At 39.2% G+C, this 16459-nt stretch overlaps 1 protein-coding gene across 3 annotated transcripts in view; it reads left to right on the top strand.

The window, feature by feature from the left end:
• LOC149454712 (glutamine--fructose-6-phosphate aminotransferase [isomerizing] 1) overlaps positions 1 to 16006 on the top strand; it is a 71063-nt gene extending 55057 nt beyond the window's left edge. For all 3 annotated transcript variants that reach the window (XM_089687206.1, XM_089687208.1, XM_089687207.1), the window contains 11 exons: positions 792 to 897; positions 3242 to 3405; positions 4702 to 4797; positions 5637 to 5734; positions 7704 to 7824; positions 8892 to 9049; positions 10393 to 10507; positions 11091 to 11218; positions 12479 to 12646; positions 12733 to 12894; positions 13014 to 16006. In XM_089687206.1, coding sequence (XP_089543332.1) covers positions 792 to 897; positions 3242 to 3405; positions 4702 to 4797; positions 5637 to 5734; positions 7704 to 7824; positions 8892 to 9049; positions 10393 to 10507; positions 11091 to 11218; positions 12479 to 12646; positions 12733 to 12894; positions 13014 to 13058 — 1361 coding nt within the window. In that variant the 3' untranslated portion in view covers positions 13059 to 16006. The remainder of the gene's footprint in view (positions 1 to 791; positions 898 to 3241; positions 3406 to 4701; positions 4798 to 5636; positions 5735 to 7703; positions 7825 to 8891; positions 9050 to 10392; positions 10508 to 11090; positions 11219 to 12478; positions 12647 to 12732; positions 12895 to 13013) is intronic.
• Positions 16007 to 16459: the final 453 nt, after the last annotated feature.

Genomic DNA, 16459 nt, shown 5'->3' on the forward strand with positions numbered 1-16459 from the left:
GTTCGTTGGTTCCCGTCTCCCAGGTTCAACACCTTTGCAATAAAAAAAACTTGTAGCTTTTTTTTTTTAAGTTATTTTTTATTGAACATCCTTTTTTTCTTTTACACAACACAGACACACAGTTTTAACTACCAACATTTTTTGTCTCGAGTCATCTTAATATTACATTATAATAACATGGCATTGTTCTATGTTGCATGTTATTATAAAGCTAATAGCTTCATACTTTTCAAAAGAATAATGCTGAGGACCATGCCTGCCAGTACTTTCTCATATTAGTCTTCTTATTCTACAGACAAATCATGGTAACTGTAGGCCTAATTTTAAAAGGAAAAACAGGTTTTTGCACATAGTATCTAGGAAGTGTCTCCCTTACATGTTCCTGGTGTGGTATGGGAAAATGAAAAGGAAGATCTGATTGATTTATGTGGACAGCAAATTCCACAATAAATTGTGAGAAACCATTTATTTCTCGTTCCTAATTTTACAGAACACTTGTCCTTGGTCAACAGCTTATTTGTTTAATTTGATGTTTCCCTTGTGCCCCTATTCACCCTCTTCTTCCCCTGATGACAACAAGATGCCAAAATTGGACCTTTGTTACTTAAGGTTACCACAACATAACTGTATGGTTGCTTTAATCTTCTCAGGGCCAAACTGTGCTTTATCCTTCCGCAGGCTGCATTTCCTCTGGCTGGGCTGAGATTTATCGGTCTATGGACTCCTTTTCTCCCACTCTTACCTGGTGCCCCTCCACTCATTAATAACCCTTGTCCTGTTCATGTCTACAGGTCTGGAGAAGAAAGGCAGCTGCACCTTGCCCAGAGTGGACAGCACCACTTGTCTGTTTCCTGTTGATGAGAAAGCTGTGGAATACTACTTTGCATCAGATGCCAGGTGAGGACACCCTTAGCCTTCGGTGTTCATGGATAAAGGCTACAGAACTGAATTATTGTCCATTTACATTTTTGATGTCTAATGTATTGTCATTGTTGGTAAATGTTAGCATTCTAAAATATATACTTCTAAAACATTACGCTTTTATATATACTACATTATGTACAAATGCTGAGCCCACAAATGTGTGATTAGTGCAAAGGCTTGTTATATCGCATAATAGCTTATGGGGAAAATTAGTCCTGATTGCCACGAGCAGTATTGTCTTTTTTGCTTTACTACAGTGTTTTTGTTTGTTTTGGGGTTTTTGTTACGCAATTTTGGGTACCTGGTAAAGTAGTACATACCGTATAATTGTATCGGATATTTCCTGGAAGTTTACAGTATGTCTACATCACTGTCCAACACACAATCTTAACTTACATATCATTAACTTCATTGAATTACCTGTAGTTGCTTTTTGCTGTCTTGAGTAAATGTATTGTGATATTTATAACTGAACACCAAGCAGCTGATATGAGCCTCCAATTATATCCTGTACAGCAGGGCTCACACTAGTGTAGTACCCTCCTACATAGGCTGGTAGTTAGGTTAGTTAAAGTTGGTTCCCGTAGCTGTCCTTTAATCAGTTGAGCATCTTGTGATTAGTTTGTACTGTTCTGAGTCTCACTGGTTGCCGATTTGACTGCTTCATCTGCTTTCTGGAGGGTTCTGGAATGTAGTGGGCTGGAAGAGTCAAATAAGCAGCCTGAATATTTATGTGGTGCCAGCCAACCCTTGGGGAAGTGTGCCAAGAAGGCGACTGGGGAGTGCATAAATCATCTTTGACTTGGAACAGCAAGGTTCTTGTCCAGAAGTTCCCAGCCTGAAGGGCTACTGCGCTTCTGGGAACAAGAAGCGCAACAAGCGAACAAGTGTAGCTGGGCTTCCCAGAAGTGCAGTAGCCCAGCTACACTTGTTCATTGAGGTCCCAGCTGTATTAGAGCTGGAGGGCCTGTTCTACTGGACTTCACGGGAGATGTGTCTAGCTGATATTGGAAAGAGACAACCATATATCCAGGGACATTTTTGAGTACAGACCAGTGTGAGAGTTCCTAGTGACTGTGTGTGGCTAATATCCTCTTGCATCAGTGCCAGCTTGTGCTTAAAGGTAGACATTCCTTATGGTGTAGCTCAGTCCATTATTTGCTGCTGCTGCTAAGACAGACTAAGAAGCTTTTGAGAGGGCCCTTTTGGGGGTGAGTGCTACACTGGGAATGGGAGGGGCAGCATTAGGAGTATTATTTAGCCACTCTCATTCTTGCTGCCCTTACAGATCATGCAGTACTACTGTATCTCACATACAGAGCAGTGCAGTATTATGTACAAATACAACTAACAAACCATTCTTGAGTGGATAATGTTCAGTAATGTTTAGTAGGCAAGCTAGAAATAAAAAAAAAAAAAAATCTCCAAATCTGTAAAACAGTAATAAAAATATATAACACAAAAAAACAGCGCAAAAATTAAATACATAAAACTAATCACAAATAAATAAATGTCCGTGCAAATATATATATATAATATTTCAAACATAAGTCCTTATTTTCCCAAAAGGATTTTCAAAACAATGTTCCAAAATGTGCTTCCACCTAATCACCACGTGAAAAATAATATTGACCGCACTCACCAGATGGAGGTGAGTAATAAGCCTCATAGGATATAAGGGATGCTATAGCCCCTCAGGAGGAACTCAAATCGCCTTCACCCTGCTTAGATACAGCAATCGACTCCACTCTACTTCTCCATGAAATCCTCAATAATGTGCAAGGAAAGAAAGGCTACATAGTGTAATACTGCCACTCAATACCATATAAATCCATAGAATAAGGACACTCACATGTTTCAATAAAATAACAGGCCTTGTTTAATAGCCTCAAAGGCTTCAAAGGAACAAGTTTCCAAATTGTAAATATAGGGATCTCACGCTTTAAGGATCACTGTAGAGGATGACCAGCTTTCCACCTCAAAAATGGCTGCTTTAACCGCAAAAGTCGGCGTGCGTTCCAAATACCGGAAGTGACGTAGGCCAAGAAGACGGCAGACCAGAAGTGCGTCAATGCATTTCGCCCCACCCACAGGGCGTTTTCAAGGTCTTATTTATTTGTGATTAGTTTTATGTATTTAATTTTTGCGCTGTTTTTTGTGTTATTTATTATTGGTGGTTTTCACTGGTGCACAGCTGCATAATTGTATACTTTCTTTGATTAGCGCTGGGATTTTTTTAGTTTGTTAGTAATAAAAATATGGCACAACAGCTAAATCAGCCTGTTAAAGCTGCATCAAAATCATTTTTATTTTATAGTGCTGTCATCGAACACACGAACAGAGTTATTTACCTGGAAGATGATGACGTGGCTGCTGTCGTGGAAGGTCGTCTTTCTATCCATCGCATCAAGAGAAGTGCTGGAGACCACCCAGCCCGTGCCATTCAGACCTTACAGATGGAGCTGCAGCAGATCATGAAGGGTGAGTATTGGCTAAGGCAGGAGTTTTGAAATCCGACAGTCAGGAAACTTTCAAAATTAGGTTTCGAAATTGCAGTAGAAACAATTGAGTACTGATGTGATACTTTTCTTTCTTTTCTTTTTATTTGCACTAACATACAATTTTGAGGACAAGCTTTCTGGGTATGTCCCCTTCTTCAAGGTCCAAGCAGTACTATTACAAAGTTGTAGCAGAATGTTAGAAGAGATGTGGAGGATAAAAAAAAAAAAAAACAGAAACACACACAGGTGTACACATCAATGGTTAAAAGACTAGGATTAGACTAGAGATAAAACACAGCAAAAGCAAAGACTGGGGAGGGGGGGCGGACAACACTCAGAGGTTTTTTTTTTCATCCTCCACATCTCTTCTAACATTCTGCTAAAACTTTGTAATAGTACTGCTTGGACCTTGAAGAAGGGGACATACCCCAAAAGCTTGTCCTCAAAATTGTATGTTAGTGCAAATAAAAAAAGTATCACGGACAGTACTCAATTGTTTCTGTCGCAAATGCACTAATACGGCTACAATCACCTCAAGCGAAATTGCAGTAGAAATTTTCTAATGACAGGTGCACTTTAAAGTTAATAACACCCCTTGTGATTCAGTGGAGAACTTGTCAGCATTAACAAAACTACTTACCCCCAAGATCCAAGCTTAGGTAGCCTAGATCACATGGTCTGTGTCTACCAATCATTATTTCATACAGTAGGTTTCGGCTTTATTCAGAAGTGAGATAGGAGGGTTAATATACTAGCCCCATGTTTGTGCCTATTTACAAATAGTATATTGCAAACACTGGGGTTGGTTTACTAAAAGCAGATAGACAGGGCAGTTGCTCTAGAGCTTAGTAAATGTGGTGGAATGTAACGTTGTACAAAAAAAAAAAATGTCCAATCAGGTGCAAGGAAAATAAAAAAAAAACAGCATTTTTGCTTTCACATGATTGGATGATGGAATTCGGCAGAGCTTCACTGCATGTACTATGCTCTGGGGAAAATGAGTGCAACTGCACTTGCAAAGTTCACAGTCTGTTTCCATTTAGTAAATCAATTCCATTGTCTTGTGTGAATGAAACTGTAATAAATCCTAAGGATCATCATTTCAGTCAACATGATACTAGAAAGTGCAGGGACCAACACCAGACAGGTATGGGGTGAAGGATAAATACAGCTGTGACAGGGAAAGGCTTGTTTGGAGAATATCACAGTTTTGGTACTACTGAGTATAAAATAAAACCATTTACATTTTCTGTTTTTGCCCTTTTGTGACTTACAGGCAACTTCAGTTCTTTCATGCAAAAAGAAATCTTTGAGCAGCCAGAGTCTGTAGTCAACACAATGAGAGGGCGAGTCAATTTTGATGACCTAATCGGTAAGAACATCAGACCTTTTGCTGCTTTTGGGAAAGCTGTGTGTTGTACCTACTCCAAGTGCCTGCTCACTAATGATGTCCAACCTGTAAATCATAATGACATGGTTGGTGGCTGTTCCTAAATTTAGGATTGGGGGATATACTCTGCATTTTAATTCTGACAAATTACACCGGTAATTTTCTCCCTTAATGCATGCTGCTTTTATTCTGTAATATATTTACATTTTCATATAGTTTTAAAGTTTGGCCAGTTCTGGAGGCATGGCAGCATGTAAAAGCAGTAGACTGTGCACCTCTTAGGCAACATTTAAGAAAGATTAGCCGAGATTTACTGGCACAGTTGAAGTGGAACTGAAATGATTTAAAATGTCCTTAAATGAATGTAGTCATAAAAATAGACTTTGTTCACAATGTCATTAAAAGGGGTAATTGGTGAGCTTTCCTGGCAGCTGCTGAGCTCTCCATTGTGCTCAGAGCTGATCAGGTATATTAACATGTACACAAAAGCACTTGGACATATATCAGTGTCATATTGCAGATTCTTTGTTTGATGCTGTTGTCTTATTAATTTGATTATTGTCCCAGATAAGCCCATTTTACCCAGAAGTCAGACATTATGCTGAGCAGTCATCTTTTACATCACTGCCTCTGTAATTCAACTTCTAGTGCAAGTGTACAGGGGACCTGACCAAGAATGCCAAGCCTGTCTGTTCTGACAGTGCAGCTAGAATTGTCCCTATGTATCCTATGGGACAAAGTAGAGTACATGACCAGGTCTTCTGTTTCTAAGCAGTGGAGTATTGTCCTTTCTCTTATTTCATTTTTATACTTTTTAACAGTAAATTTGGGAGGTCTGAAAGATCACATCAAAGAAATACAAAGATGTCGACGACTAATCCTCATTGCCTGTGGAACCAGCTACCATGCTGGAGTTGCTGTAAGTGTTTATTACCTTCTAGTATTTTGGACACTGTACTTTCATGTATGCTGTTTGAGTAAAGGGGTATTAATGAGTGGTCATCACTCTTGCATTGTGGCTTTGGGTCCTGTGTTCATGTCCCACCAGGGACTCTATCTGCAGGATTTTGTTCTTCCTGTGTTTATGTGGGTTTCCTCCCACAATCCAAAAACATACTGACTGCTTAATTGGCTTTCAAATTGCATATACAGTGGATATAAAAAGTCTACACACCCGTGTTAAAATGTCAGGTTTCTGTGATGTAAAAAAATGAGACAAAGTAAATCATTTTTAGAACTTTTTCCACCTTTTAATGTGACCTATAAACTGTACAACTCAATTGAAAAACAAACTGAAATCTTTTAGCGGGAGAAGTAAACATAAAAAACTAAAATAATGTGGTTGCATAAGTGTTCATACCCTCTTATAAGTGGGGATGTTGCTGTGTTCAGAATTAAGCAATCTCATTCAAAATCATGTTAAATAGAAGTCAGTACACACCTGCCATCATTTCAAGTGCCTCTGATTAACCCCAAATAAAGTTCAGCTGTTCTAGTAGGTCTTTCCTGACATTTTCTTAGTCACATCCTATAGCAAAAGCCATGGTCCTCAGAGAGCTTCCAAAGCATCAGAGGGATCTCATTGTTAAAAGGTATCAGTCAGGAGAAGGGTACAAAACAATTTCCAAGGCATTAGATATACCATAGAACACAGTGAAGACAGTCATCATCAAGTGGAGAAAATATGGCGCAACAGTGACATTACCAAGAACTGGACGTCCCTCCAAAATTGAAAAGACGAGAAGAAAACTGGTATGGGAGGCTGCCAAGAGGCCTACAGCAATATTAAAGGAGCTGTAGGAATATCTGGCAAGTACTGGCTGTGTGGTACGTGTGACAACAATCTCCCATATTATTCTTCTGGGCTATGGGGTAGATTGAAAGACTGAAGCCTTTTCTTACGAAGAAAAACATCCAAGCCCGGCTAAATTTTGCAAAAACACATCAAAAGCATGTGGGAAAATGTGTTATGGTCAGATGAAACCAAGGTTGAACTTTTTGGCCATAATTCCAAAAGAAATGTTTGGCACAAAAACAACACTGCACATCACCAAAAGAACACCATACCCACAGTGAAGCATGGTGGTGGCAGCATCATGCTTTAGGGCTGTTTTTCTTCAGCTGGAACTGGAGCCTTAGTCAAGGTAGAGGGAATTATGAACAGAGTCAAATACCAGTCAAAACCTTCAGACTTCTGCTAGAAAGCTGAACACGAAGAGGAACTTCATCCTTCAGCATGACAACGACCCAAAGCATACATCCAAATCAACAAAGGAATGGCTTCACCAGAAGAAGATTAAAGTTTTGGAATGGCCCAGCCAGAGCCCAGACCTGAATCCGATCGAAAATCGTGTGGGGTGATCTGAAGAGGGCTGTGCACAGGGGATGCCCTCGCAATCTGACAGATTTGGAGTGGTTTTGCAAGGTCAATATGTGCCATGCTGATAGACTAATACCCAAAAAGATGAGTGTTGAAGCACCTTTTGATTTTATTACAACAAAGTGTTTAAGGGTGTGCACACTTATGCAACCATATTATTTTATTTTTTTTATTTTTACTTCCATCCACCTAAAATATTTCAGTTTGTTGTTCAACTGAGTTGTGCAGTTTATAGGCTACATTAAAGGTAGAAAAAGTTCTGAAATTATTTATCTTTGTCTCATTTTTTATTACATCACAGAAATCTGACATTTTAACAGGGGTGTGTAGACTTTTTTTTATATCCACTGTATATTAGGGATGTTAGATTGTAAAGCCATGTGGGGAACTGATGTAAATAGTTCTCAGTTTTTGGGAACTAAACTTGTTTCTTAGGGTTCCAGGCAAAAAGAACCAAGCCTTAGAGACACTTTAACATGTTAATCGTGTCTGTGTATCTTTCCTACAGACACGTCAGATCCTTGAGGAGCTCACAGAGCTTCCAGTCATGGTGGAATTGGCTAGTGACTTCCTAGACAGGAACACTCCTGTATTCAGAGACGATGTGTGCTTCTTCATCAGTCAATCAGGTATGAAATCTCATAGCTTGGTCATTTAATAGGAATCTTTGTCATCTGATGTACATACACCTTTTCTAATACAACATAACAATGTATCGCAAAATAAATAACTTCTCCACACTGTGTAAGCTTAAATCACACTTTCTGTACCCCAGCTGCTGCATTAAAACCCCTAGTACATACAAAAATATAGTATCAGTGAAAATTCCAACATAAATCCATGTGGTTTAAGCAATCCCATAAAATAAATAAAGAAAAATACACTCCCAGTGTCCGTGTGTATTATTTAATATCTAGAAATACAGTATATTTGGTCACATATATAATAAAAATAAATGCACACTGTGTCCCAGATATAAATTACTCATAGATCTTCTTTATTAAAGTGCTGATATAAAGCTTCATATTAGTGCCCCTCCATCCAAAATTGGAAATATAGGTACCCTTTCCTTTCCCTGTTTTTTTTCAAGATAGGCAAATTTTAATTTGGGGATTTTACAGAATCTTGCAAGTGAATAAGTGGCTGTATAGAAATCACTGCCACTGAATCATCTCTCCTTGCTCATCAGGTTATACTATACATATTGAAAAAAATTAATTGCCCAATAGAGTAATACAATTTAACAATGTTTTATAAAAAGTAAAACAGATGTTATTCAAGTGCTGCACAGCACTAAGATATTCAGCATTAGGAAGCAACTGCACTGTGACTCCCTGTCACTACAGCAGCCATGAGCCAGGCACCAGGCTTTATACACACAATCTCCACTGACAGTTGACACAGATCTCACAGCTTAGACCTTCCATGCTGCTTCCCCTTGTTGCTCACCTCTGCCCCAACATGTGTTTCTTCAGAATGACTTTGTAATTGATGAAACGTGCGTTGGAGTGGAGAAGTTCAACATAAACACTCAAAATCTGACATGGAAGTATAACATGATTAGTTGCTATAGGTCAAACTCTATTTCTGTTATGCATGTTCTAATGCAATAACCAATGTAAACCCAGCTTTATCAGTCCATTTCTGTTTGTCCACATTTGAAGTAATAGTTATATGTGTGTTTGCTTTCCTTTAGGAGAGACAGCGGATACTCTTCTTGCCCTGCGTTACTGCAAAGAACGGGGAGCCCTGACAGTGGGGATCACTAACACTGTTGGCAGCTCCATCTCCAGGGAGACAGACTGTGGTGTCCACATTAATGCCGGGCCTGAGATTGGTGTGGCTAGCACAAAGGTGAGCACTGGTGTGACACAAAAAAATAAGAGGGTGTAAAAGCTGGCATCACATGATACAACATGCTTTAAAAAGAAATCTGTAAAACCATCTGTAATTTAACCACTTCAAGTCCGGACACTTTTACCCCCTTCCTGTCCAGGCCAATTTTCAACTTTCAGTGCTATCACATTTTGAATGACAATTGTGCTGTCATGCAACACTGTACCCATATTAATGTTTTGTAGCATTTTTTTTGAGACAGATAAAACTTTATTTTGGTGGTATTTATTCACCACTGGGATTTTTATTATTTTGCTATATAAATTTAAATGTCCAAACATTTTGAAAAAAAAGTGTTTTCTTATAAAATTTTGCAAATAAATTATCTTTCTTCATACATTTCTTCAAAATTGTTTTTTTTTAATGTTTGTTTTTTAAGATACTGTCACCCTAGCAGTACAGTGTCACCATAGTGACACTGTACTACTTGTGGGGGGTGATGAAGATTTTCTTTTTCTTTTTTTACCCTGATTGCTTTTACACCCATAAAGGCTGTAAAAGCAATCATTCCTCTTTCTCTCTGGCTGCATTCTTGCAGCCATTGAGAAATTCTGTGAGAGCTGAAATTGGTCACAGCTTGTCACATGGTACAAGGCTGTTGTGAATAGCCTTGTACCATGTGACCTCTGTGATCATTCACAGATTTCACACGTAGTAAGCAATGATGTCAGGAAGTGACATCTTGTTTACTACTATTCATGTGATCACTGATTGGCCAATCAGGGATCACATTATTATTATACAGGATTTATATAGCGCCAACAGTTTGCTCAGAGCTTTACAATATAACATAAATCGGGACCTCACACAGAGGTCCCATACAGCGATCAGTGTTCCGGATCGCATTGCCGCACGCACAGGCAGTAAATGTGGGGGCCGTTTATAGACGGCAACCCGCTTCTGCACTGCTCCTGTCCGCCCATTTATGTACATGGGCCAGACGGAAAGTGGTTAACTAACATGCATGTGGTACAAAGTCCTACTTGAAAAATCCATTCAATTTTTATCCAATGTGGTTAGCCTACACACTGCATAGTAGTTGGTAAATTTAAAGAAGTTTGTGTAGTCCAATTGTAAAGTGTGTGGCCAGCTTTAGTGCTGGTGGGCCAAAAACATGAAAAAGATGGCATTAAAAGCCAAGCTGGTATTGAGGATGATTGCTAGAAAATTAGGATTTAGTTGATTCATGTATTTGATGCCTAGCAAACTACATTCACTCTGAATGTTTTGGCAATTCTAGTTGAAGTGTGAGTTTTGTTTCTTCTATGTAAGGATTCATAAGAGCCTTTCTTATTTTACAGGCATACACTAGCCAGTTTGTGGCTCTGGTCATGTTTGCACTTATGGTTTGTGATGATCGTATATCTATGCAAGAGCGACGCAAGCAAATTATACATGGTCTGAAAATACTACCAGGTAAGAATCATTAAAGAGGAGCTTCAATGTATTTGAGAAAAATGAAAAGTCAGCTGCTACTACAAATACTGTAGCGGCTGACTTAATAAAAGGACACTTGCCTGTCCGGTGGTCCTCGTCACCAGCATGTTTACTGTGGAAAGCCAGCTGTGATTCTTTGCGGTTTCACACTTTGCAGGTACATCTCCGCGCTGCACTTTGTGAATGGGGAGGAAGGGCGATCTGATTAAAAGTGGGAGCTGATACCTCTTAACCTTTCCCTCAAAAAATGACAAAAGTAGATGAGGGGAGAGGAGGGCATAAACCAGAATGTCTCCTTTATACTTCAGATAAAGCAAATGAATGTCACTTTTACCGTGTGTGTGTGTGTGTGTGTGTGTGTGTGTGTTGCTTCATTTATCTTGTATAGAGCCAATTCTAGGCAGCAGATAAGATCAGTACTGATCACTGATTGTGTCACAGAACTATACCTCATTGGTCATAACTTACATTTGCCAGTCTAAGAGTAAGGTTCAGGGATGGTGAATGCGAATATGTCGGTTTGCTTTGCCTATGACATTTTGTCTTTTCTTTTCTGTCTCAGACTACATTAAGGAAGTACTTAGCCTTGATGACGAGATTCAGAAGCTGGCAGCTGAACTGTACCAACAGAAATCTGTGTTAATCATGGGTCGTGGATATCACTATGCAACCTGCCTGGAAGGCGCCTTGGTAGGTTAAAGCCTTCTAGGCTTTCTCTTATCAGTTTCCTACTTGCTGAATTGTTGTGGCAGCATCTGAAGCTGTACTTTGCTAATTGATGACTGTGGTGTCTTCCTCAGAACACATTTTATATGGAAAGGCTAACGTCATGTTTCATTTCCCTTTAAATAGTTTGAGCCAGGGTGGCCCAGGTGAGCTATGTAGATTACTAAGAAATGTGTCTGCTGTCAGTGCTATATAAAACTGTATGTAGCATCCACTGCATAAAACATACAGCACTATGTTCCAGCAGCGTATAGGAACTTCCCGTCCTATTTCCATTACAAAATTGAGTTGGGCTACTCAGCCACTCACAGGAAGTGTTGTATTTTATTACGATTACAAGGCTTCCTCTGGTTGGCTAAGGTGGAAAGGCAGTTGTATGACATCACGATTTCCACCTCGGTCAATCAGTGGAAGCCTTGTATTCACTGATTAAAAGTACAAAGCTTCCTGAGAATGGCTGAGCAGCCCTTGGCTTGACTTGATTTTGTTTCAGGAAGGGGATAGAAAGTTCCCATACCACTGCTAGAAGGCAGTACTGTATACCCTATGTAGCCTGCTGACAGTAGCTGCATTTCTTTGTAATGTAAATAGTTTGTTTAAGCCAACTATCTAAAGTGAAATGAAATCTGGAGTTGGGCTTTAAAGTTAGAACTCTAAACCAATGGAAATACAGGACTTATTAAAAAAAAGGAGCTGGGGAAGTCCCTGAATAACTAATGACCATTCTAGTTTCTTTCTTGGATGTGTGGATGCAGATAAGGTGCAGTCAAAGAATTGACACTTGGGGGTTTATTTACTAAATCTGGAAAATCAGTCTCACTTCTGGATAGAAACCAATCAGCTTCTGACCTCAGCTTGTTCAATTAAGCTTTGGCAATAAAACCTGGAAGCTGATTGGTTTCTGTGCAGAAGTGAGCCTGATTTTGCATTCTCCAGCTTTAGTAAATCAACCCTTTGCTTGTCTATGCCTACTCATTCCCTCGACATCAGAGCCTGTATAGGGCAAATGATGGAAATTCTTTATGCATGATGTCGTGAGTCAGACCTGCCGTGCTGGGAGATAATAAGGATGAGAACTGGCCACACACCAGGGCATAGATTTCTGTTGTTTAACCCTTCCACATTAGTCTGTCAGAGTGATGAGGATTTCATAGCCAGTATTATTGTTTCAAATAAAAAGGTTTGTTTTTATTGTTTAACAATAACTTTTATATTGCTTTGCAGAAAATTAAAGAAATTACTTATATGCATTCGGAAGGAATCTTGGCTGGGGAGCTGAAGCATGGTCCGCTGGCCTTGGTAGACAAACTTATGCCAGTCATTATGATTATAATGAGGGACCATGCCTACACCAAGTGTCAGAATGCTCTGCAGCAAGTGGTAGCTAGACAGGTAGGTCAAAGACCAAAGCATGGATAAATAAAGGCTTATAGTTTCATGACCTCTGGTTACCATATTTATTTTCTAAATTGTAATAGGGGCGTCCAGTTGTGATCTGTGACAAGGAGGACAGCGAAACGATTAACACCATCAAACGTACAATTAAGGTTCCTCACACAGTGGACTGTCTTCAAGGAATACTGAGTGTGATCCCCCTGCAGCTCCTTGCCTTCCATCTTGCTGTTCTCAGAGGATATGATGTAAGTTGTTGGCACCTGTAGGGCAGCTTTCTAGCTGGGAGTTTAATAAGGGTTCTGGCAGTTCTATATCATCTGTGTTTGAATGACCAATATTTTCCTCTCATTTCCTCTCTCCATAGGTGGATTGTCCAAGAAACTTAGCCAAGTCTGTGACTGTGGAGTAGAGTGGGTGGAATCCATACACAACACTATTTCTACCATTTCTATATCCCAATTTTTACTTTTTATATTTATGTTCCCCTCATCTCCTTTGTATTCAGTCCCATTTGCAGCACCTGCTGCTGCGTCTTGTAAATCTGGAAAACCAGAATATTGTACAAATGTAGTTTCTGTTGTAAACAGACAGAGCCTTGTAGAATAGATACTATTACCTTTCTTTGCAGTAACTTTGACAGAGTTCTAGTGATTTGCACTGACTGATGTCATGTCAGATCCAGCACTTTAAACTTTGTCCATATTACGATCTTACACCCCATGTAAAGATGATGACTTTCCGTATTTAAACTATACGTGCCAAGAGTCTGCTGTCCATAGTCCAATGCAGACTGCTGCTCATTGCTGGGTATATGTGATTGGAAATGACACAATCCATCAGAGGAGGTGCCTTTACAGAGAATGTGATGCAAGCACAGAGGACATAATAGAACTACCATGCACTACTTGATGGCCTACAGTGGGCTTAGGTTGTCTTCTTTCTCTGAGTATGTTTTCATGTTTTAGTTTTCTAGAAGGAAGGGTTATGGAAAAACCATGCTTGTGAACTAGTGACTCGATTATAGGGACTCCAACACTGATATTTATTCATTTTCCTTTTATACATGTCTAATGTAAAATATTGGGGGTTAAGTAGACAGAAATTATTTTATAGAATGGTATTTGCTCCTTTTAAAAGATTTAGTTTTTAAGCCATTATGTTTTTTTTTTTATATACATTATCTCTCCCTGATTGGTGCTCTCAGTCTTTTTAGTTGGTTGAGGGAGTAGCTTTAGCAAGGAACATGTGACATGGGGATTGAATTCAACATCATTAGGGAGCGGTAAGTTCAATTAACATGAGTCTGTCACAAACAAAAAAGCATTCATATACACGGCAGTTCACTAATTAGATAAAATTATATAACTTGATTAATGTGACACACAATACAGTCTGCAGACGGCTCTCTTGAATATTTGCCTCAATTTTGGAAACTTAGAGCAGTCTTGAGGGCTCCTTGCAGAAAGCACTAAAACTGCGGAGTTAAAAATGTAAACCATTTCTACACAGGTTGATTATTTGTGAATGGCATAGATGGGTATATTTTAATTGTTGTGTGCTATGTGGTCAGTGGTGTTGGGCACAATTTATGTAGGTAACGTCCCTTTAAAGCAAAGACTTGTGTGGGTGCAGACACTAGTCCTGGTTTTCCAATAAACTCAGGCTGCATATTCCACAATAATAGTCCAGGCAGTGTCTGGATTGTATTCCTGCTATAGATTTATTTTTGCTTTCACGTTGCTCTTGCACCTTTTTGTAATAAATTTGTTTGTCTGTGTAGTAGTAGTGGTGGTACCTCCTCTAAGGAAGCATTTAAAACTCTCAACTTTGCTGGACCTAGCCCTGCTTTATACGTCCTTTATTGTTCTGCTAGTATAAAAATAAGCTCATCTGGAAAAGGCATTTATTGATATGGGGCTTCATCTCAACTGGAGGAAAGGGGTGCATTGTCCATTGCAACCACTCTACTCCAGCTGTCCTTTTACTGGTGAAAGGAGAAGATGAGAGATGACATCTGATTAGTTTCTACCTGCAGCACACACTTTTTATATTTAAGGGGGATGCAGATGTGGCATCATTTGACTTTTGGTTTTTATCTGGCATTTGAAGTGCTACCTGTCTGTCTCTGGACCATTTCAGTGGTTGTCCTTGTACAAGCAGAATATCTCGGCTTTACCCAGATGTGCCATCTTTTTCATTCTCCGCAGGTGCTTGTGGTAGCAAAGTTCACATTGCACTGATACGTGGAGAGCTTTTAGTTGTGTTTGTGATAAAATATGATAAAGAAGTAGCTGTTGCGTTCTGGTCAGACCTACACCTTTTGTGTGTGTGTGTTGATACATACCTTAAATGCCTTAAGTTGACATGACATTACAGATTTGTGCTTGACTGGGCATGGTAGATTACTGACACCTGGAGTGCAGAAGCTGTGAGCATCTTTTCTGCCAGCTTGTTGGCATTTATCATTTTGAAGCTGCCTGCAGCAGAAGAGTACAGCACCAGCCAGCATTTTAAAGAACTTCTGGTTGATGCACAATTGGGCTCGTGGATGTTTTCAATTCTTGGATAACAATCCTTTTAATTGATTAATTTCAGAAATTATCTCAAAAATGGAATATGATGGTGTGCTTTCTGGACAGTATGCAGCCTCTCAGCTGTGGGATAACTACAATTTGCCCTGCCAGCCAGCTTTAAAGGATTTATCTGCCCAGCTGCAGATTTTTACTTTGAACCAGATTTCCCTGAAAAACCATTGCAAGTCATTCCGTGGCAACCAGTTTCCTGTGTTCAGATAAATCCTCTGTCCTACCTTACCTGTGAAGCAAACGAAGCATCAAATCAGAGCGGTAAAGAGGATAGTTTTTGTTTTTAACACGGAAATGGTTGCCAAGGAGTGCCTTACACTTATTTCCAGAGACGGCTTACCTGAATGTTAGGTACTTTTGCAGGAATCCCTCTTAGAGCATTCTTCTCTTGACAGACAAACTCGCTAATATAAATGAAGGCTTTTGAGACTTCCAGATGCACTACTTGCTATGGAGATAAAGAAAATGTGACATTTTATTTTTTTTTTTATGCTCTCTCATCCTTTTAGGTTTTCTTTGTGTATTTTTTTTTTTTTTATGCAATCTAAAATGTTGGTACTTTAATGTTGAAATATGTTTGCTATTTGTATTTTTTGTTTGTTTTAACTGGAAAAATGGAAAGTTTCCATTAAATGGAAAATTGCTTTTATCCTGATAATGTAAGAAAAGTTTACAATGGACCAAAGATACATACAGTGCTTGTAAAATAAAGATTTAAAAAAAAAAATCACATAGATTCTGTGAAAAATAAACATTTAGACATGTACAGGTATTTATCTGTCTGTGCTTTTCTTTATATTGTGTTTTATGGTGCATGCCACGATCAGGTCTGTAATGTGCCAGTGGTGAAATATCTTCTTTACTTTGCGTAACTGCACAGGACTTATTCAAGACCTTGCCAATGTTCCCACTTGGCTTACGTGTCTATTAGGGGCTATTTTTGTGGCTGAAAAAAGATCCTAAATATTTTTTTCCAATTTCTGGGAAAATCTGTGTGCAATAACTAGCATTCCACAAGTCAGTGCTGTATCACACATCCTAGCCTCTAGTATAAGGTAGCATCTTCTTGTCATTCCTATTTGCAGGAGACATGTGGTTCCACCTTGGTTAGTCCTTGCTGCCACATACAGTGTCCTGGTCACATCTGGTCATTTAAACCTCTCTCGCTCTCAGCAGTTATTTTGTGAAAACTCTAGGTCTCTACCTGGTGCATTAAGCAAAGTTG

This window comes from Staurois parvus, unplaced genomic scaffold (assembly GCF_062004578.1).
Source record: "Staurois parvus isolate SC_StPar_1 unplaced genomic scaffold, SC_StPar_1.0 ptg000420l, whole genome shotgun sequence".
Lineage (NCBI taxonomy): Eukaryota > Metazoa > Chordata > Amphibia > Anura > Ranidae > Staurois > Staurois parvus.